This window comes from Mesoplodon bidens (assembly GCF_964165515.1).
Source record: "Mesoplodon bidens genome assembly, chromosome: 13".
In the NCBI taxonomy this organism is placed as follows: Eukaryota; Metazoa; Chordata; class Mammalia; order Artiodactyla; family Ziphiidae; genus Mesoplodon; species Mesoplodon bidens.
In genome coordinates this window covers 19,675,609-19,698,150 of record NC_138169.1, presented here as the reverse complement: position 1 = coordinate 19,698,150, position 22,542 = coordinate 19,675,609, and the positions used below count along the sequence as shown (strand labels likewise).

The window sequence follows — 22,542 nt, the reverse complement described above, 5'->3', positions numbered from 1 at the left end:
TGAATCCAGACCCAAGGGAGGCATTATTACCCCCAGCTCACAGAAATGAAAACCAAGGCTCAGAGAGGCAAGGTCACTTGCCCAAAGCCACACAGCCAGGAAGTGGCAGAGTTGGGATCCTAAATCATCCCTCCCCAAGCCTGTGGACAAAGATATAGGACATGATTTTAGTTGGTGTGGTGAGAAAGTCACTCCCACTTCAATCCTCCTTGAAGTCCTCCAAGAAGAAAGGCTCATCTGGCGCTAGCATGTCCTTAACCTCTCAAACCCTTAGTGCATCTCTTCTTAACGGCAAGAGAGCAAGCTTCAGAAAGCCTTTGGTGGGAAATAGTATTTCGGCAAAATAATAATATTTATTTTTACAACCATCTTCTGTTTATGCAAATGATCCTGGCTTGCCATAAGTCTGAAGTTTTACAAAATGAGTTGATTTGAAGAAAACTAGTAAAGGGACTTTCCCTGGCGGTCCAGGGCTTAAGATTCCTCGCTTCCACTGCAGGGAGCGCAGGTTCGCTCCCTGATCGGGGAACTAAGACCCCACATACAACACGGTGTGGCCGAAAAGTAAAAAGAAAAAAGAAGACTAGTGAAGATATAATAGTACAGATGGTACACAGCTATGGTCCGGATTACAGAGGTGGACTGCAGGTGACCTGAGTTTGATGCTGTCAGGAAACCTGGGGAGAAGGCTCATGGACTGATGGATCTAATGTCTCTCAAACGTGAGTATCTGTTGAAAAGGAAAGAAATCTAAACCACGTCCTCCCACTGCCCTTGACTGTACCCTCACCTCCTTTCCCCGATGGGCTGCTGGGACCTCAGGCCTGGGAGAGAAGGAGGGAGGGATAAGAAGGAAGATGAAACAGGATGGCATAAATGGTTGCAGCCGTTCTGAAATGGGATGGTCGGGGCCTCCCACACTCTTTGCATAAGTGCTTCTCAGTTGCCCCATGGCCTCTCCCACAAGCCAAATGGAAAGCTCCAGGTGAAAAGAAAATGGAACGTGATTTAGAAGAGAGATGACAGAGCAGCCAGAGGGTCTAAACCCAGCAGTGTTGTTCTGAATGAGAACAGCAACATTCAGGCAGAAGACATGGTGACGGACAGTCTCCACATGCTCATGGCTACAAGGAAAGGAGGCGGAAGGGGCACAGGAGAGGAATCGGAGGGATGGGGGAAGGAGAAGATAAAGAAATGGAGGAAAAGATGGAGGAGGAGGCGGAGGAAGAAGAAGAGGGGGGAGGAGGAGTCCACAGTGACATCTGTGTGTGCCATACGCATGGCAGCAAAGACCCCTTCTCCATCCCTGCTTTGAGTCACGAAAACGTGCCTAGTGGCCCAAGACTCATCTTCTCACATCTGTGCAAGGTGCAAATGCATGTCTTTAGGAAAACCTTTAAAAAAACCATTCTCTTAGGATTTTTTTCCCACAAAATATATCGTCCTTTACCATAAGTCAATAGTGCATGTAACTGCACATTTGTACACACATAAAAGGTATGCTGGTGGTACCCAGGTCTGGTGGTGCCAGGCAGCTGCAAGAATAGTGGGGTCCTCCAGGAGGAGGGCCATGTGTACCAAGCTATGGCTGGAGTTGGGGAAATGAGACCAGTGGCTTCAAAGGATGGTCAGAACATCAGGACCAGTCTTTGCTCTCAGAAGCTTCTCCCAGGAAGAAGCAGACCTTCCCACTAAGAGAGCCACATGTGGGCCAGCAAAAGACAAGTCCCCACCTGCCCGCTGCTGTGTGGCTTCAGACTTACCTCTGCTGGCAATCTTCCAAGAAAGTGGTGACTTGGGCTCAGCCAGGCCACCAATGCCACCTGAAACTCCTTTACTTTGCTGGCTTATTTGGAAACTAACTTTTTCTATAGAAAACCTGAAGTTTTGATGGGTGCTCATTAGATTAAATCAAGCTTTGCTTCTGCAGAGGAAAGCCAGAAGTTTCCCTTGGTGCATGGTTAGAGGCTGCTGGGGGTGGAGATCCATGCGAGGTCTCCATTGCCCAAAGACTGTGGTTCAGAATGGCAGCCGTGAGTGGGAATCATAGATATTGAGGAGATAAGTTGATGGTCTATGGGAACACTGGGGGTGAGAGAGGAGCTAGCTCAGCAGTGGGGATACAGTGAGGCATCAACTTAGAGGTATACTCTTGAGTCCAATGGCTGACCATCTTGGGACCCCTCCTGTTCATGGACCTTGGGATACATGGTAGACTGTTTACAAAAATACACAATTATTTCCCTGCCTGTATTTACAGCCCTTTTCATTGTCACTTTTCAAAACCTCCCATAAACTGGTGGAATCTATTTCTCCATCCTTTCAATCTGAGCTCAGCCACATAACTTCTTTGACCAAAAGAATATAGTAGAAATAACTTTATGCCAATTCCAATCCTAGGTCTCAAGAGGCATTGCACACTTCTGTTTGCTGTCTTAGAAACTGCCATCATGGCCATGTAAATAAGCCTGAGCTAGCCTAATGGAGGATGAGAGATACATGGCCCAGTTTCTCCAACTATCCTAGCCAACAGCCAGCCAATTGTCAAAAGCAGAGTTGCCTGGCTGGCCATCAGCTGACCAGAGACACACAAAGAAGTCGAGCTGAGACCAGAAGAACTGCCCAGCTGAACCCAGCTCATATTGTTGACCTACAGAATCATCACAAGCTAAATAAATGGCTGTTTGAAGCCACTAAGATTTAGGGTGGTTTGTTACACAGCATTACTTGTGGTAACAGCTAACTGATACAAAGGATGAGATGAGATTCACCAGCCTTGAACTTTCAGGGGAAAGACCAGGGAGCTATCATAAGAATATGTCCCTCTCTGTGTCCGGGTCACTGAGGTGGGGTGGAGGGTGGGGTATGAGGACACAGTCTTCAGAAGCAAGCATTTCTTTCTTTCAAATTAAAAAGAAAATCCCCAAACACGGAAACAAAAAATAACCCAGGTTCACGTTTCTGTTTATATATATTTTCTCTCTCTATAGACACAACTCTGTAGTAAACTGTAACAAGATATGTTGGCAACACTGAGAAAAGGAGGGCACTCCATAGATAAAACAACTCGCACGCGTACAATTCAGGGACACAAGGACGCACACAAAGTACAAAGATCCGAATAAGCACAGTAAGCCGAATAAATAGGAGTTATTCCAAATCAGAACCACGACGCTCTCTGGAACACCACGAGAGAAGGCAGAGAAGAGATCTTGTGCTGTACTTTCAGACTAGTCTGTCAAAAAATAAATAAGAATTGGAAGGTCTAGGACCTGGGTCTTGCTAAAATAACATCCTCTGTAGTGAACAGTTGAATGGCAATATAAACTCTTATCTGGAGGGGACTTTCATACATTTTCTCCCATCTTGGGAAGGTGGGGGACTAGGGCGAGGAGCTGCATTTCTCACGGAGCGTTCTTTGGAAGCAAGGGCCATCTAGTCTCATCCATCCTGCCCAGGAGACCCTACGCAGGCGGAAGTTCAGTGCAACCTAAAGTGCTGGGTCCAAGGGAAGCGCCTTCACAAGCACGCCAGGCAGGGATTGCTCCCCCTTCTGGTTTGCTCAGGACGGAAGGACTAATGCACTCTCTCTGCGAATGCTTCAAAGTCCTTGACGAGTCTCCTACCCTCTCCAAAATCCTACCTGCCATTCTTGGGAAGAGCATCCCTCCCCAGCTCTCGCTGTTTCTCCCGACTCTGGTGCACTCTCGGAAGAGAAGGGCTGGCAGGACCACTCTCCTGGGAGGACAGGTAGGCAGGGTAAACTAGCTCGCTTAGGGTCTGTTTGGGGATTGGTGACCCTCTGTGTGAAGACCTGGAGGGGACCATTTCCAGTCTGGTCTGTGACCCTGGCACCAGTTCATCAGCTGATGTTTCTTTCCCGAGGAAAACACCCGCCATACCCTACCTGGGCCAACCTCCTTTCCCTCCTTTGTCCTGAGTGAGCAAGGGCACTTAGAGAAAAGCCAGCCTCCCTAAACAAGTGGCTTGCACCAACACACATCTTCCAAGCTTCTGGAACATCAGACCTGATGTATGGAAGGAGAGGCGAGGTCGTCCCTAGGAAGAGAGGAAGGGGATGTGGACTCTGCCCTGCCCAGGGGCCCCTGAGCAGGACCCGGAAGAGGCCTATCTCATGCTTACAGACACTTCTCACAGGCAGACATCTTTCTTTAAAAGAAGAAAAAAGTCTCTCCTGGGCCAGGTGGAGGAGAAAAAATGAGAAATATACAACGGTTGAAATCCCGGACCCCAAGAGAGATGTGCAAAGGACCCCATGTGCCTTTTCTAAATGGAAGAAAGTCTCAGGATATAGGCGGCTCAGGTACAAAGAAAGTGGAGAGGGAGATATACTTGTAGCCCCTCCTCCAAGCCAGTGGTTCTCAAATGGGGCTATTTGGCAATGTCGGGAGGTGCTCCGGGATGTCACAAGGGGGTGGGGAGGAGGGTGCTACTGGCATGTAGTAGGCAGAGGCCAGGGATGCTGCTCAAATTCCAGCAGTGCACAGGGCCGCATCCCTCAGAAAAGCATTAGATGTCAACAGTGCTCCGCTCCAGGCCAACCTTCCAGCCACGTTCTGGAGCATCTCCAAAGGCCCCTTTCAGAGTACAGAGGTAGCCCCACAGACCTCTCCTATACCAGTTTCCAAAAAGTTCCCTCCCCAAGTCTCATCCGACAAGACAGTTGGAGGGATGGGAGAGAAGAGGGAGGAGACCATTCTGGGGACCATGAACCAAGATGTGCCCTCTGCACACCAACAACTCCCAACTCCCACAAGGGAGAAATCCCAGACTTGGGCGATCTTTGGTCAAACAGGAAAACGTAAGGCTGAACTGAAGGGGCAACCCCTCGATCCCACCTGCCTGGTGGCCAAAGTTGGGGTACTTTCTCTTTGCACAGAGGTCCATGCTCGGGAACAGATGCCAGGACCTTGCTCCCTGGGCGGCCAGGAGGAGAAGCAGGCAGGACAGGCAGGTGGGCGGAGGCTTGGCTGACACTGCCTGGGTGACGTGGTCCTCACTTGTTCTCAATCAGGGTCTGCACCTTGTACACGAGGTCCCGGGCCAGCTTCAGCACCTGTTTGGTGTTGTGTCGCTCGGCCATTTCTGAAAGAGTGGAAGTAAAATCTCATGAGCCTCCTTCTGTGTCCACCCTCGGGATGCACTTTCAGTGCCCGGAGAGGTCTCTGGGGCATCCCCATCATCATCATCATATGGCATCACCCCCAGAGCAGTTCTGGAAGCAGAGACTTTGGGGAGGGTCTGCATCTCCAGACCTCAGTTTCCTCATCTGTAAAATGGGAACCATAACAGTACCTACTTCACAAGGTTACTGTGAGATCAAACGAGATGAAGCTGGCTCTCAGTGTGTGTGTTTAAAAAAATATTAGGTCCTCCCACCACCCTCCTACAAACATGACTGGACACCTTTTAAGAAAGCAACGCCAGGCACGTGGTAGATGCTTAAAAGTAGAGAAGGAAGGAAGCAACAGAAGGAGAGGGGGAGGGGAGGGGAGAAAGCACCAATAATCACTTTGTCGAGAGTGACACAAAATGATCAGCTCTTCAAAGCAGAATAATCCTAAACTTAGACATTTATCATAAAGAAATCATTTGGGGACTTCTCTGGTGGTCCAGTGGTAGTCCCCGCCTTCCAGTGCAGGGGACGTGGTTTCGAATTATGGTCAGGGAACTAAGATCCCACATGCCACGGGGCAACTAAGCCCGCATGCCACAACTACTGAGCCCATGTGTCGCAAACTACAGAGCCCACGCACTCTGGAGCCCGCACACCACAACTAGAGAGAGACAACCCGCATGCCACAGCTAGAGAGAAGCCCGCATGCTGCAATGAAAGATCCTGCATGCCGCAAGGAAGATCCTGCGTTCTGCAACTAAGACCCGACACAGGCGAGTAAATAAATAAAAATTGAAATAAAAAAAATAAAAATAGGGATAAGTAACATTAAAAAAACCCTCAAAAAAAACCAAGAAAGAAAGAAATGATTTGGTAGAAGAAAAACAAACAAACAAACAAAAAACACTAACACTGTGGTTCCCAAACTGGGTGCTGAGGAACCCCAGGGTGCCACAGTGAACACATGGAAACGTTGAGGGAAATACAGCTATCTTCCACATCTGCTGGACACCACACAAACTGCTAATGCGAGTGAGTTTGCAAATTTCATGACATTCCTATCAACGGCTTTATAGCTTTGCAAAAACTAGGTTTTCAGCAAGCAGTTGCCATGATAAAAGCAAGTATCATGCGAAAATCACTGTGGAATAGGAAATGAAGGTGGTGGGGTTCAAAATAATTCCAAGGTTTGAGAAGTTGTGCAAAGCCCAACAGGTGAACACACCCATTAGTAACTGTACGTATTTATTTATTTATTTATTTATTTATTTATTTATTTAGGCCACGCCGTGTGGCGTGTGGGATCTTAGTTCCCTGACCAGGGATTGAACCCATGTCCCTTGCATCGGGAGCACGGAGTCTTAACCACTGGACTGCCAGGGAAGTCCCAGTAACTGTACTTATTTAAATATAAAATAAAAATACTATTTTCTTTTGACTTACACGTATTATTTTTTCAAATGGCTACTAAGTTGTTAGGATAGATATAATTATTAGGTGGTTTGGACCTAACTAGTCAGTGAATGGAACTTTTGGTCCGGGTGCCACGAAAACTTTACAGAGACATCAGGGGTGCCATGAACTGAGAAAGTTTGAGAACCTCCACGCTAAGACAGGAATTGCTTTGGGTTCTCAATCACACCCTCAAACCGAAAACAACCTAGATGCCCAATCAGAATGGACGGTTCAGTAAGTTATGAACAGTCACTTGAGGTATATTCTGGTGTCTTAAAAAATGATTATATGGAAGATGGTTTTTAAAACATTAAGCGGAAAAAAACCTAGATACAACTGGATTCTGAAATGGTAACAACATAAAAATATACATTACTTTGGGAAAGACTAGATGGAAAAAAACATTAAAAAAAAAATGAACCCACTAAGTACAGCGTGGTTTCCTGGATTGGATCCTGGAGCAGAAAAAGGACATTAGTTAAAAACCAAGTGGAATCAAGTCAGTCTGTAGTTTAGTTGATAACAATATATCAACGTTAATTGCTTTGTTCTACAAATGTACGAGGATCAGGTAACATATTAACATTAGGGGCAGCTGGGTGAAGGGTATTGGGCACTCTCTGTACTATCTTTGCAACTTTTCTCTAAATCTAAAATTATTCCAAAATAAGAAAGCTTCTTTAAAGAAAACTAATAATGTTTCCAGTGTAAGGTCATCACAGGTGGCTTTTTTCTTCTTTTGCTTTTTCCAAAACCTTCTTTAGCTTAAGAAAATGTTTTAATAGTGATAATATTGATAGTAGCAACAGCTTCTATTCATAGTAACAGCTATGAGCCAAGCACCACCTGACTGATGGGCTTTATATCCTTGTGGTCTCATTTAATCCTCCTGACATCTCCGCGAGGGAGGTGTTAGTACCATTTTATCCCCAAGGACTCTGAAGCCCAGAGACATAAAGTCACTTGCCCAAGTCACACAGCTCCCAGGTGGCAAGGCTGGGATCAGAATCCACCTCTGTTTGATTTCAAAGAGTGTGCCTCTTTCATGCCATTTCAACTGCTTTCCTGTATCTGCTTTCCCTACACATGTCAACCCTCTGAAGAAGACACTGTTACTCCATTTCCCAGATGAAGAAGCAGATGTTTAGAGAGAGGGGAAGCAACGTGTCCATGGCACAGTTGGTTAATGGCAGAGCCAGGGATACTCCCTGAGCCTGATTTCAACACCTAGGCCCCTTCTGCCAGATCCCTGAGAAAAACACACAGGGATCACTCAGCATTACAAGTTGTTAACTCATCAATTTGGAAATAGCTGCAAGAAGTGGGGCGAACCCTCCTCCATCCCCTTCATGGTGCATCAGTCTCAGTGACCCTCCATACCTCTCCAGGCCCCAGGAAGGGGCCCTCCAGAAGCCTGCACCCCTCAGATAAGACCCTGGTCATGTGGATACCATTAAAAAATTTGATGATGTCTGTGAAATCCATGTTGTTCTCCAAGATGATGTCACGGTAGACCTCCACCAGCGCCAGCGCGATGAACAGGACATAGTGGGCGGACGACACGTGTTTGGCTGCCCAGATGGTCTCCCAAACAGAGAAGACGTCATCATAGATGAGTTCTGCCGGGACACCAACACACACGCGCAGGGGGAGGGTCAGTCACTGAGCTCACGGCGCTGCCCTCCCTCCGGAAAGATCCCATGTCAGCCATGGTCCGCTCTTCTGTCCTGGAGCAGTGGCCAGAGCTCAGGCCAGGAGACAGGAGACCTGGGCACTGTCATTTGACAGAAGCCTCAGTTTTCCCCTCTGTAGAATAGGCTATGCAAACCAGGTGGGTTGTAAGTTTCCAACTCTGACATCCTGTAAGTGGAGGAACCGGGCACATGCAAATTTGATTTACATTGACCTGTCCTTGCCCTGTCCCTTGGTCAGTGTCCCCCTCTCTCCCTGCTCCCTCCATCTCTCTTAGATACCAATGGGGGTATCTCCTTTTCCCCCTGCACCCAGGCAGAGCTGGCTGCTGCCTCTGTGTCTGGTAAAGAGACAGAATAGAGCAATGATGAAAAGTAAGGCTTCCTATGTCCAATAAACTCAGTCCGAATCCTGGCCCCATCACTTACTAGTAAGGTGACCTTGGGCTAGTTATTCCCCTCCATGAGCCCTTCTCTTTCCTCATCTGTAAGTGGGGTGATACTAACAGTAATAAAGGACTGAAGAAATAATACATAGAAGTGGCTCAGCACAGTGCCTGGACCTTAATAAACACCTCCATACAGGTTAGATATTATTAGCATCACCCCAAATTGGCAAGACAGCAATGCACTGTGTCAGACATCATTTCTAAGTCACGTGTGAAAGATGCTCTATGGGCTTCAGAGTTCTTGGCCTCTGATAAGCAGCTTAATAGAATGGAAGGGAACTGGGCTTAGGTAGACAGAGTGGGGCTCAGATCCTGGCTTTATTATTCCTAGCTCTGAATTTAGTTCTTCTCAGTCTTAGTTTCCTCATCTGTAAAATGGGGATTGTGACAACACCTACTGCATAGTGTCTCTGCAAGATAAGTTGGGTGAACTGATAGTCAGAACTCAACAAATCGGCATTACTCTCTTCCACTGGCTTTGTTACAACACCTCCCAGCCTCACCTCCCTGGTACCTTTTCCCCTGAGATTCTGCTACAAAGAGTCTGAGAACAAGTTTCCAGTTTGAAGTCTGTACCTCGCTTGAAATCCAGCAGGAACCAGCGGTAGCAGAAGTAGAAGTGAGTGTAGTCCCCATTCTGATGCATCAACTCGAAGAGCTCTGAGTCCAGGATCTGTCAGAGAAAGGAAAGATAGGCATCAGTCTCCTGGGCAAAGGCTAGACTAGAGGGGACAGCTGAATAAATGATGCTACATCCCCACACCAGATACCATACAGTCCTTAACAACCAGGTGGAGTTTAAAAATGGGCAAAGGATTTGAGGTGGAAGTCAACCTAGCTCAACCTAACCCCGTCATTTCTCTAAAGAAGATGTGCAAATAGCCAATAAGCACGAGAGATGCAACAAATGGGCATCTTTAGCAATTAGGAAAATGCAAATCAAAACCACAATGAGATACCACTTCACGTGCACTAGGATGGCTATAATAAAAATGACAGACAACAAAGTGTTGGTGAGGACGAAGGGATACTGGAACCCTTATATGTTGCTGGTGGGAATGCAAACTGGTGCAGCTGTAATTCCACTCCTAGGTATATCCCCAAGAGAAATGAAAACCTATGTCCATATAAAAACTTGTACATGAATGTACACAACAGCATTATTCATAATAGCAAAAAAAGTGGAAACCACTCGTGTTTATCAGTGGATGAATGGATAAACAAAATGTGGTCTATCCATGCCATGGAATATTCAGCAATAAAAAGGAATGATGTACAGATATATGCTATAACATGGATGGACCTTGAAAGCATGATGCTAAGTGAAAGAAGTCAGACACAAGAGGCCACATATTGTGTGACTCCATTTATATGAAGTGTCCAGAATAGGTAAATCTATAGAGACAGAAAGTAGATTAGTAGTTGCCAAGAGCTGGGGAGAGGGATTGATGTTAATGGGTATGGGGATTCTTTTTGGGGTGATGAAAGTGTTCTGAAATTAGATAGTGATGATGATTTCACACCTGTGAATATTCTAAAAATCACTGAATTGAACATTTTAAAAGGGTGAATTTTATGGTATATGAATTGATCTCAATAAAGGTGTGTGTGTGTGTGTGTGTGTGTGAGAGAGAGAGAGAGAGAGAAAGCGAGCGAGAGAGAAATATACTCAAATATTTCTTTGCAGAAAAGGACCAATACAATCAAACATCCTGTTAAGGGCAAGGGCCATGTCTTGTTCATCATTGTAGCCACAGTGCCTGAACCAAATAAATGCTCAGTGAGAATGAATGTAGTGGAGCTGAGCTGTTGAGTGAAGGTTGAGTTGAATTTTTTAGTTTAACTCAACTGGGCTGAGTTAAGTAGATTGAGAGACTGAGTCAAGTTAAACAAGGCGTGGCTATTAAGTTGGCTTGTGGTCCATTGGGCTGAGCTGGAATAAGTTATATTATTGAAAAGCACAAGGTCCTACCTGGATTAGTGACCTCATGTTGGCAAAGTGCGTGTCCATGGCACCTCCGTGGGGGAAATTCTGGTTCATCCTCTTCATGAGCTCGGTGAAGCAGCTGAAGGCAAGGGCCTCTGCGGGAAGAGCACAGGAGGAACAGTCAACTGTGCCACTGCCCAAGGAACCTGAGGTCCCAAAGTGATGGTCCGAGGCCCTGAGGTGGTTCACAAAGTCCACAGCCAAATGACAAACATAAGGACAATGGAGTACAAATGTATACCATTTCAAGGAACGTTCTCCAATTAATTACATACTTCCCACCTTTAGAGGTACTGAAATGTTTATTTTAGGAAACAATGGTGACAGCAAAGTGCTCTGTTTTAAAGATCCCTATTTGCTATAATGAAAAGTCGACAATACTTGGTCCCAAACTTTTTGAAAAAAACGTTCTACAGGGTTCATGAAATTCTCATGTCTGGGAACCACTCTATTAAACGAGCAATTGTCAATATTGGAAGGGTGTTTGCAGGCGTTATGCAAAGAAAGGGTCAAATAACATTGGGAAATGCTGCTTAGAGAGCCACTACCTATATTAAGAATGAAAAGGCTCTGAGAAGTCATGTAATTTAAAAAATCTTTTATATTGTTCAACCCAGTGTTTAAAAAAATTATTTGAAAATAGTACCTTTTTTCTCTCTTTTAACACCTAGTAACTTTGGGGAAAGTTATGAGAAGGTTTCCAGAGGCACAGTAAGATCTCATTTATTTTTTAAAAGACTTTATTTTTCAGAACAATTTACAGAAAAATTGGGAAGAGTGTACGGAGAGTTTCCATATACCCCACACCTCATTCCCCCTATTACTAACATCTCCCATTAGTATGGTACGTTTGTTACAATTAATGACCCACTGATGATACATAATCGACTCAAGGCCATAGTTTTTTATCTTATGTCCTTTTTCTGTGCCAAGAACTCATCCAAGGACTACATTACATACAACGGTCATCTCTCCTTAGGCTCCTCTTGGCTATGGCAGTGCCTCAGGCCTTCCTTGTTTTTGATGACCTTGATAGTTATGAAGAATACTTGTCAGGTATTCTACGGGATGCCTCCCTATTGGAATTTATCTGATGTTTTCCTCATGATAAGACTGGAATTATGGGTTATTGGGAGAAAGACGTAGGTAAGGTGCCATTTTAATCACATCATATCAAGGGTATACTGTATCAATGTGACTTAGGATGGTTGATGACCTTGGCCACCTGATAGAGGCAGTGTTTTCAGGTTTCCCCACTGCATAGTTTCTCTCACACCTCCCACCCCCTTCTACACTGAACTTTCTGGAAGCAAGTCACTATGCTCAGCTCTGAAGAGTTGGGAGTTATACTTCCCATTTTAAAACAGCCTTACTGAGGTTTACGTACCATAAAATCCACTCTTTTAAATGTATAATTCACTGGTTTTAGTATATTCACATCTGTGAACCAAAATCTCTAATTTCAGAACATTTTCATCACCCCCAAAAGACTCTCTCTATATCAGAGGTCATCACCTATTTCCCTCTCCCTGCAGTCCCTGTCAACAACTAGTCTATTTTCTGTCTCTACAGATTTGTCCCTTCTGGCAGCAATCTTATTTTAATGTTGCTAAAATGCCCAGCTTCTCACATGCTCTTGGAGGCAGTTTTCATATCTTACTGGTTTCCTCATTAATAAGTTGGATGAAATCTTTGTCATGTGTTTATTCTACTTGTATGAGAGAGACACATTAACTTTTTGAAAATTATATTTTATCAGTTCTGAAGGTCATCCACTGAGATGTTTGAGGGGATTAATCCAATGGAGACAAATTAAATCAAATTTACCTGTACATCCTCGGTGACAACAGAACTTTTTCTGACCCTCTAGTTCTTTTTTTCTTTTTCTACTGATATTATGTATTTGTTTTTATTTCTGGCTTGTATACCTTCAATAAGTTAATCTGAATTGGTGGCAGCAATGACTGGGGATTTGCTATTGTGGTCTGACTATTTGGTGATCTCTGTTGGGTGTATAATGAAAGCCTATTCTCTGTTGGGTGAGAGATGACAGAGAATGCAATTTTGTAGTCTTTTTTTCTTCGTTGTTCTTTTTTTTATTTTTTTACCTGTTTGTCTATTTGCAAACTCAAATCAATTAACAATTACATGCTCACTGGAAGAAAAATAACCAAGTTTTTGTGTTTCTGGTTCAGTTTTCAGCAATATTTTATAGTTTTTGGTGTACAAATCTTGCACTTCTTCTGTTAAATTTATTCATAAGCATTTTATTCTTTTAGATGCTATTGAAAATGGAATTGCTTTCCTAATTTCATTTTTAGATTATTCATTGCAATTGTATAGAAATATAATTGACTTTTATATAGGTCCTATATCCTGCAACCCTGCTGAACTTGTTTATTAGGTTTTTTTTTTTTTTTTTTTTTTTTTTTTTTGCGGTACGCAGGCCTCTCACTGTTGTGGCCTCTCCCGTTGCGGAGCACAGGCTCCGGACGTGCAGGCTCAGCGGCCACGGCTCATGGGCCCAGCCGCTCCGCGGCATGTGGGATCCTCCCGGACCTGGGCACGAACCTGCGTCCCCTGCATCGGCAGGCAGACCCTCAACCACTGCGCCACCAGGGAAGCCCCTGTTTATTAGTTTTAACGTGTTCTGGATTCCTTAGGATTTTCTATAGGCAAGATCATGTCATCTGAAAATATACATGGTTTTACTTCCTTTCCAATCTGGATGCCTTTTATTTCTTTTTCTTCCCTAGTTGTAAAGGCTAGGGCCTTTTGTGGCAAAAGTGGACATCTTTGTCTTACTCTTGATCTTAGGTGAGAAGTGTTCAATATTTCACCATTGAGTATGACATTAGTTGTGGGTTTTTCATAGATGCCTTTTATCACGTTGAGGAAGTTCTCTTTTATTCCAAGTTTGCTGAATTTTTTATCATGAAAGGCTGCTGAATTTTGTCAGATGGCATCTCTTTGTCAACTGAGATGATCATGTGATTTTTGTCCTTTATTCTATGAATGTAGTGAATTACACTGATTGATTTTCATACATTGAACCAGCCTGGCATTCCTGTGATAAATCCCATTTGGTCTTGAAATATAATCCTTTTTATACCTTGATGGATTCAGTTTGCTCGTGTTTTGTTGAGGATTTTTGCCTTTGATTTCATAAAGGATATTGGCCTGCAGTTTTCTTTTCTTGTGATGTCTTTGTCTGGTATTGGTATTAGGGTACCAGTGGGCCCTCATGTAAGGACCTGCCTTATAGGATGAGTTGAGAAGTGTTCCCTCTTCTTCTCTGTTTTAGAAGAGTTTATGAAGTATTGGTATTCATTCTTTGTTAAGTGTTCGGTAGAATTCAGTAGTGAAGCTGTCTGGGTCTGAGTTTTCCTTTGTTCTCACTCATGTTTATACAGCCAGTGGCTAGCAAAAGCTTGGATGGGTGTTGGACACCTGGAAATAAGTGTTGGTCAACATGGAATAAGAGAACTTTTTATTTCACTAGGACCTTGATGTGTTCACTGGACAGGTCTTCTGAGCACCTGTACTGACCCATTCCATGGAGTCACAGAGTCAGGTTAACCTCTCTTCTATGTAGTGGGAAGGAAACTGCATCCCCAGTTCTGGGGCAGGGAGGATACACTCACCGTCATCCAGAATGACCAACAGTGGAGCCAGGAGGTCACACATACCCTGGACATAGCCGATATCAATGTGCTGCCAGATGTAGCTACGAGAGAGACACAAGATGCCCAGTGATGGCCCCCACAATATGCCTCTCCAACCCCCTCCTCCTTTACCTCCACCCTGGGTTGGTCCCCATCCCTCACCTGGACCACTCCCTCAACCTCCAGCCTGCATCCCCATCCCCAGTCTCACTCTCTTCAAACATCCTATGCTCGGTCACCAGGATGTCCTTCTTAAAGCTCAGCTCAAGGAGACCACTGCATGCTCAAAAACCCCACTGCATGACAGGACAGTGTCCAAACTCCTTAACTGGGGGTGCAAGGAATTCATAGTTTCCTCCCAATCCCTCTTTACAGTCTCACACATCACTTCCCAGTGCTTCTTCCCCTCCAGCTGCAGAGGTATTTACCTTTGTACAAATAAAGCATACATTCATGCCCCTGTGCTTTTGTCCCAGCAGTTTCCTCTGCCTGGAATTTCCATCTGTCCCTTAATAATAATAACTAATATTTACTAAGCGTTTACTGTATGCTCTGTCCACTATACATGTAATTCTCAAAATAATCATATGAAAAAGTTACTATTATTATCCCATTTCACACATAAGGGGAATGAGGCACAGAGAACCAAGTGACATGCACCAGGTCATACACCTAACAATAAATGATAGAGACAGGACTTGAACCCAGGTGGCCTCACCCCAGAGTATGTGCTCTTAACTTCAGTGCTAAATGATTTATTTCTTCAGTGTCTTCTCTTTTTGCCAAAATTCATCTTGAAGGTCACACCACTGTGAGGCCTTCTGTGATTTCTCCTGGTGCCGTAACTAGGTAAAAGTCAGTCTATGCTTCTTTCTCCCCCAGCACTATTTAATTTTAAGGAAGCATGCTATATTAAAGTTAATTATGTTTGTATCTCATCAACTAAATTTTGAGTGGCAGTAATTGCTTGGGAGACCATAAGACAGAATAGTTAAGAGGTGGTGTTTATTAATAAGAAGGCTTTGAACAGGGTTTGGCAATCCTTTTCTGAGGTCCAGATAAGAAGTATTTTCAGCTGTGTAGGCCATATGTTCTCTTTCTCAACTACATAACTCTGCAGAGGCAATCACAGATAATATGCAACCAAATGGGCATAGGTAAATTCTAAAAAAAATTTTATTTACAAAAGCAAGTGGTAGGCAGGATTTGGCCCATGGGCTGTAGTGGTAGTTTGCAAACCCCTGAGTTAGAGTAGCATGTAAAGAAGTCCAGGATGCACTGTTGAGTGTAAAAAGCAAGTTGTAGAAAAATAGTTTATAGTATAACCCAACACAGATAAACATTTAAAAAAAATTAAAACGTGTGCATTCATATTATATTATCCTATATATTACATAGTATAACCATATATTATATAGTATAATTACATTCTCTATATTTATATAGTTATATAGCATTATATTACATTAAATATTAATTACTATCTAAATATCAATATATTAACATGTGTATATTCATATTATACTATATATTTATATAATTATATACTACATATGAATCATAATTATATATGTTATATAGTATAACATTGTATATTATATAATATACTATCTATTATATATGTGTATATATAGATATCTCATATATATGGCTTGGGAGGATATTCACTAAACCATTAGCAGTAGTTTCTTCTTCTTGGTGAGTGGTATTAATGACTGGATATAAAAGGAGAAGTTTCTCTTTATACTTTATGAACTTCTGATTTCTTTGGTTGATTCAGGTTTTTAATAAGCATGGGTTACTTTCATATATCAAGAAATAAAATATTTACTATTTAATGAAAAGTAACAAGTAGCCCCAAATCCTGGCTTAAAGAAATAAAGCAGAGATTCTACAGTCCGAGAGAAATGGGTGAGTTCCTGTATAGCCACTGCCCACCTGGAGGGACCCTGAGCAATGCGGTACCCCTCTGAGCCTCCATTTCCTCACCTATAAAAGGGGATAAGACTTACCTCATAGGCTTGTTGTGAGGACCAAGTGAAATGATGTTAGTAAAGGGCTCAGGACAGTGCCTGGTATACAGTAGGTGCTTAATAAATGTTCTCTATTATTATTATTATTATTACTATAATTGTTATATAATTGTCAGGATGGGCTGGAATGAGATTCAAGGTGGGCATGGTACCAGCTGCAGAGAGTGCGATTCTAAATGGGCTCCCCGTAGCACACACCTGTGCCATCCCCTCCCGATCCCCGACTGATCCATCCCCCCCACCCCGCCCCGGCCACCTGCACATGATGTTCCGTAGCTTCTCCAGGTTGGCGGGTGTGAAGTACCAGTAGTTGCGGTCACACCTCTGCACGTCCTTCTCAATGCGGTGCAGGTTCACCGTGTACAGATCCAGCAGCTCTGGCTGCGGGCCCCCAGGAGGGGAGGAAAAGAACAATTACACCCCAACTCCTTACAGAGGCTGTCTTCCAGAGATTCTCTTTCCTCCTCCTAGCCCTCTCCTGTCATCACTGAAAAAAACTTCCTCTACCTGGACCAGTCAGATGTTCGACTTTATTCTTGTTGCTATTGTTCCCTGAGAAAGCCTCTTTCACTTTGTATGATGAAAATTCTCTTTATTTTTTTCCTTTATAAAACAACACAATCCTGGGACTTCCCTGGTGGGCCAGCGGTTAAGACTCCACACTCCCAATGCAGGGGGCCCGTGTTTGATCCCTGGTCAGGGAACTAGATCCCGCATGCTGCAACTAAGAGAGCCCGCAGGCTGCAACTAAAGATTCTGCACACCACAACGAAGATCCCGCAAACAGCAATGAAAACCCCGCATGCCACAACTAAGACCCGGCGCAGCCAAATAAATAAATATATTAAAAAAAAAAACCAAAAAAAATAAAACAACACAATCCTATGAGATGTATAGAATTACTATCCCCATTTTATAGATGAAAAAAGTAAGATTGATATATATATGTTTATATAGGCTACAATATATATGTAGCAAACTAATAAAAAGCAAACAAATAAATGAAAATACTTCTAGGAAAAACAAAATTTTTTGCGGGAAAGAAAAAACATATACAGGTTACTACATGGATTATGCATTAAATTCTTATAATAATATAACCACCAAACAGTCATTTAACTAAAATTACTATAACCATAGTGAATGGATGGGGATTGGGACGGTTTCACTCGTGTGGTGAGGGGGCGGGGCGGGGGAAGGAAGAAGACTGAATCCTCTTCCTCCACAGTGGGGAGTCAATAGATGTCAAAAACTGAAGAAAAACAAGAAAAGATCAGTAAGTAGCAATACAAGTGTATTATTTACAGACATGAGGGTGAACATCGGATAATTTGGGCAGAATAAGTAACTACCACTGCCTCTGGGGAGGGCCTAATGGGCAGATGTGGGGCAGACAGCTTCCAGTTCTTGGATCCAGCCTTGTCTGACTGTTTGACTCTTTGTGATAGAGATAAAAAGTCCTTTAGAAGAAAATGGATATACAACACCTGGCCCAGAAAACCTCCCTTTCAGTTGATGTCCTTTGTTTTGGGCTTTTTGGCAAGAAAGTAAAATATTTAAAAGATATTGGACCTGAGTGTAAATCAGGATGCTCACCATCAAGGTTGCTATTGATCGCTATGGGCTGAGCACAGAGGACTTGACTCACTAATTCTGAAAACAACTCAGGGAGGAAGGTACGCGATAGATAGGGAAACTGAGGCTCAGAAAGATAAAGTGATGTACCTAAGCTGGGATCTGAACCCAGCACTGTTTGTCTGCAAAGCCTGTGTTCTTTAAGTATTATATTATCTTCTCTCCCAAATGGGTTTCTACAGTGAACCCTCCGTGATGGGAAAAGGCAATGAACCAGAGGTCGTTCTGGATAACTGCGGTCTGTGGGACACTCCCACCCTCCTGAGGCTGCAGAAAATTGAGTGGAGGAGAATCCTGGTGACTTACAGAGTAGGTGACGCCACTAGAAGACACAGGGGATGCCTCGTTGTTGGCAGAAGTGGTCACGGCCAGAGAAGCAAGCACGGGGAAGAGACTTTCCATCTCGGGCTCCTCTGAGAGGTTGTCCTCACTGTCCACCTGGCTCTGCTTCCCCACCTCGATGCCCCTCCAGCCCTCCATCGCAGGGCCCTCCCTTTCGGGCAGAGCTACATCCATACTGCCAGTGATGGACACGAACTCGTCCATGCTCCCGTTGGCCAGGAGGTCGCTCTCCAGGCTGTCCTGCACAGCCAGCTCCTCACGGGGGACCTCATCCCGGGAAGTGGTGGCCTCGCTGCTCTGCCCGTCATCCACACCGTTGTCCCTGGATCGAATCACCAGTGGGGCAGGGCGCTGGGCGTCCATGACGCTGTCCTCCGTGCTCAGGCTGGGTTCTGAGTGCTCCGAGAGGCCCGAGGAGAAGTTGTGGGAGGAAGGGTGGCCGGAGTCTGGGGAACAGGTGCCATTCACCAGGTTCCCGTTGGGGATCTTGGGCTGCTTCTCCTCCAACCTGCATTCTGCCTCCACCTGCTCCACCTCGTCCACAGACTCGAAGACCTGCAGACCAGGTGCACAAAGACAGAGGGACTAGGATGTCTATTGTGGTGCTACTTCCAGCAGTGACCTGAATATCCATCCACAGGGGACTGGTTCAAATACGGAACATGCCTGCAGGGGAACACTACACAGTCAGTAAAAAGACTGAGGCAGAACAAGGTGTAATATATGCTCCCATGTGTAGAAAATAAAAAATTGCTCCATATGCACGCATAAGCATAGAATAATCCAGAAAGAAACAAGGAAGCACGGCAGTTGACTCTGAGGAAGAGTATCTTTTATCATACAAAATTATGTGCACTTAATTTTTTTTTTTTTTTTTTTTTTTTGTGGTACGCGGGCCTCTCACTGTTGTGGCCTCTCCCGCTGCGGAGCACAGGCTCCAGACGCGCAGGCTCAGCGGCCATGGCTCACGGGCCCAGCCGCTCCGCGGCATGTGGGATCTTCCCGGACCAGGGCACGAACCCGTGTCCCCTGCATCGGCAGGCGGACTCTCAACCACTGCGCCACCAGGGAAGCCCATGTGCACTTTTTTTAAAGTAAAAAAATTAGTTAACCACATATGGAACAGGCTAAAAAAACATCCATGTGGTGGACTATTATGGATCAATTTTCAAAATTAGTTAGATGTATATGAAATATTATGGAAAAGTCTCCAGGATACATATCTAAGATTTATTTGTGGTTCTTTGTGTCTTTAGGCCATATCCCATCAAGGAAGACTGTATAAGATCATATCCCAAGATCACTTGAAATATTTCTTCTGTGTGGTTATGTCACCAACTTGATTTACTGTTAATTTCATGTGCTTCTGGTTTTAAAAAGATTTCTTTTCGATTAAATTGCTTTTGGAGTTAACTTACCTAACTCCAAAATCAAAACTAGAAAACAAAGTACATTCAGGGAAATGTAGCTTCTTTCCCTGTACCCCTCACCCCACTTAAGTAACCATTTGATCAGTTTCTGGTTTATCCTTCCATCGTTTTAGAAAATAGATATATATAAATATAAATAGATATATATAATACATATATATAAATATACACTTATATACATATATATAAATATAAAGATATATATTATATATATACATATATATATAAATATAAAGATATATATAAATAGATATATAATACATATATTAATATTTCCTCTGTTTATGCAAAAGGTGACATACTTGGCACATTTTTTCACTTTGTTTTTTTCTTTAATATTGAGTGAGAATGTGTTAACATTTCTTTGCAGTGAATGAAATGAAAAGCTGTTGAACAATACATCTGATGGTATTTATTTAGAAATTTTAAAAGATTACTAAACATCGCAATATATTACATACGGTCTATATATTTCTGTGTATGTAAAGGCATACAGAAGGGTCTGGAAGGATACACAGCAAACTGAAGACAGCAATGTTATTCCTAGGGAGGGCATGTGGGGATTAGGGGTGGTCAAATCCAAAGTTAGTTTTCTCTGTAATATTTTAATTTTTTTAACAGGCAAAAGAGCTTCATGTATTACTCATGTAGGTAAAATTTCAATTTTTAATGCTAGCATAAAAGCTAAAACAGATCAACCATGAGTGACCTGTATATGAGGGACCTCCAGTCCCATTATTCCAGGTTGGAGGGAGGGGGATGGGTGGGGAGGGGCGGGGCCTCCGGGAGGTCACCTGTGTGCTGCTGCTGGAGTCGCTCTGCAGGCGGATGTTCTGGCGGCCCGAACTGCAGCTCTGGGAGGACTGAGAGAAAAAGGGGTAGGACGGAGTGTGGGTGAGGCTGCAGCCGGGCTCAGGGTCCCCACACTGAGCTTAGGAGGGGCTGCTGGGCTGGAAGTGAGTAAGTGTGGTCTTATCTCTACCCCTGACTCGGGCAAGTCCCTTCTCAGGGCCTCAGCTTCCTACCTATCAAATAGAAGTGGGGCGGGGGCTCGCTCCCTGGAGCCTCCTCGGAGGCCACAGCAGCCACTGGACCTCCACCTCCCACCCACAACCAGAGAACCCCACCTTTAACTGCTCTGCACTTGAGACTTCCAACTAACATTTTAGTTCAACTCAAAGGACTGGTTGTATGCATGTCTATTGTCTACTCCTTCCCTGTATACGTGCTTTTTGCCCTATAACTTTTACTTTCTGTCAACCCTGATGCTAAGCTTGGCCAAGTGACCTGCTTTGGCCAGTGGGGTGTTAGCAAACTCGACAGGGCAAACACATAAAAAATGCTTGCGCATTTTCTGCTTTCTCTCTTTAAGATCTGCTTTCACTGCGAGAACATGGCCAGGCTAGCCTGCTGGAGGATGAGACGTGAGGAGCAGGGCCGAGTCACCCCAGATATGTGAGAGTCCAACGAAGATCAACAAACCTTTTAGCTGAGCAGAACTGCCCGGCTGACCCACAGACTCATGAGTAAAAAATATATGTTTACTGTTAGACATCATTGGCTTTTGGGGGTTGTTTGTTACACAGTATTAGTGTGGCAATTGATGACGGATTTATCACTGGTGAAGGGAATTGACTTTCTTTCCATCCCCTGCTTTGGGATGCTAAACTGGAGATTCTATCAGGACAGATATGTCTGACCTAGTCACTGGAGCATTCTTGACATTCCAGGACATTCCTGACAGTACCTGGCACATAGTAGGTACTCAACAGCATTTGCTGAACAAATGAAAGTCTAACACTGTGCTGGGCACTTTATATATGCTAGCTTGTTTGAGTTGTACACAAATCTCCCCTATACAAATGATCATTCCCATTTCATAGGTGAGGAGACTGAGGCCCAGAAGTAAAGGTGCTTGTCTGAGCCCCAGAGCTAAGAAATGAAGGGGCTGGAGTTTGAAGTGAGGTCTGTCTGACTCCAAAGTCACCTTCCACCTAAAAGCCAGGGGTGAGACTCTGTCCCAAGGCCCCAAACACCCAGCCCTCACCCTTCCTACAACAGCCTGATGGAGCAGAGCCCCGCCCCCAGCTCCCTGAGGGGAGCCACCCATCACCTCATTGCTGATGGTAGAGTCCCGGTGCATCATCCGGTGCAGGTGGCTGTCCAGGCTGGCCCCCGAAGAGCATTTGGCCAGGGCGGCCGCGTGGGATTCCCGCTCCCTCTGCCGCACAATCGCCTCACAGCCCAGCCACTCGGACATGGTCTGTGCATAGCAGGCATGCATCTGCTCGTCCACCTGCCAGGGCAGATGCACGGTCACCTGGAATGCTGGGATCCCAGGGGACAACCAACCCAACCCAGAAGATGGTGGCTCTGACCTGGGACCCTGAGCCCTAGAAACACCCATCCAACGTTCATGGAGTTAACATCCATCAGATGTTAACTGAACACCTACTATGTGCCAGGCACTGGCTAGGCCCTGGGGATACACAGAAGTGAGCAAGGCAACTTCTTTCTTTCCATTTTTCCCTCCTTCCTTTCTATCTTCCTTCTTTTATTCATTCATTCGTTCATTCATTCATACACTTATTCAAATATTTGTTGACAACCTACTCTGTGCCAGGCAGTATACTAAGCCTTGGGGATACTAAAGTGAGCAGACTGTTTATTTCTTTATTACCTTCTTTTCCTTTTTCCTACTTCATTCATTCATTCATT

The 22,542-nt window shown here is 44.3% G+C and overlaps 1 protein-coding gene across 3 annotated transcripts in view; it reads right to left on the bottom strand.

Annotated features, from left to right (window-relative positions):
* Window positions 1-3,030: 3,030 nt before the first annotated feature.
* SGSM1 (small G protein signaling modulator 1) overlaps window positions 3,031-22,542 on the bottom strand; it is an 87,321-nt gene continuing 67,809 nt past the window's right edge. For 2 of the 3 annotated variants that reach the window (XM_081253095.1, XM_081253093.1), the window contains 9 exons: window positions 21,938-22,120; window positions 20,619-20,687; window positions 18,359-18,949; window positions 16,674-16,798; window positions 14,364-14,446; window positions 10,705-10,814; window positions 9,309-9,405; window positions 8,044-8,211; window positions 3,031-5,106 (listed from right to left, as the gene is read on the bottom strand). In XM_081253095.1, coding sequence (XP_081109221.1) covers window positions 5,018-5,106; window positions 8,044-8,211; window positions 9,309-9,405; window positions 10,705-10,814; window positions 14,364-14,446; window positions 16,674-16,798; window positions 18,359-18,949; window positions 20,619-20,687; window positions 21,938-22,120 — 1,515 coding nt within the window. In that variant the 3' untranslated portion in view covers window positions 3,031-5,017. Of the gene's footprint in view, window positions 5,107-8,043; window positions 8,212-9,308; window positions 9,406-10,704; window positions 10,815-14,363; window positions 14,447-16,673; window positions 16,799-17,475; window positions 17,670-18,358; window positions 18,950-20,618; window positions 20,688-21,937; window positions 22,121-22,542 lie in introns of those variants that run through there. The other variant, XM_081253094.1, reaches the window with a different exon arrangement.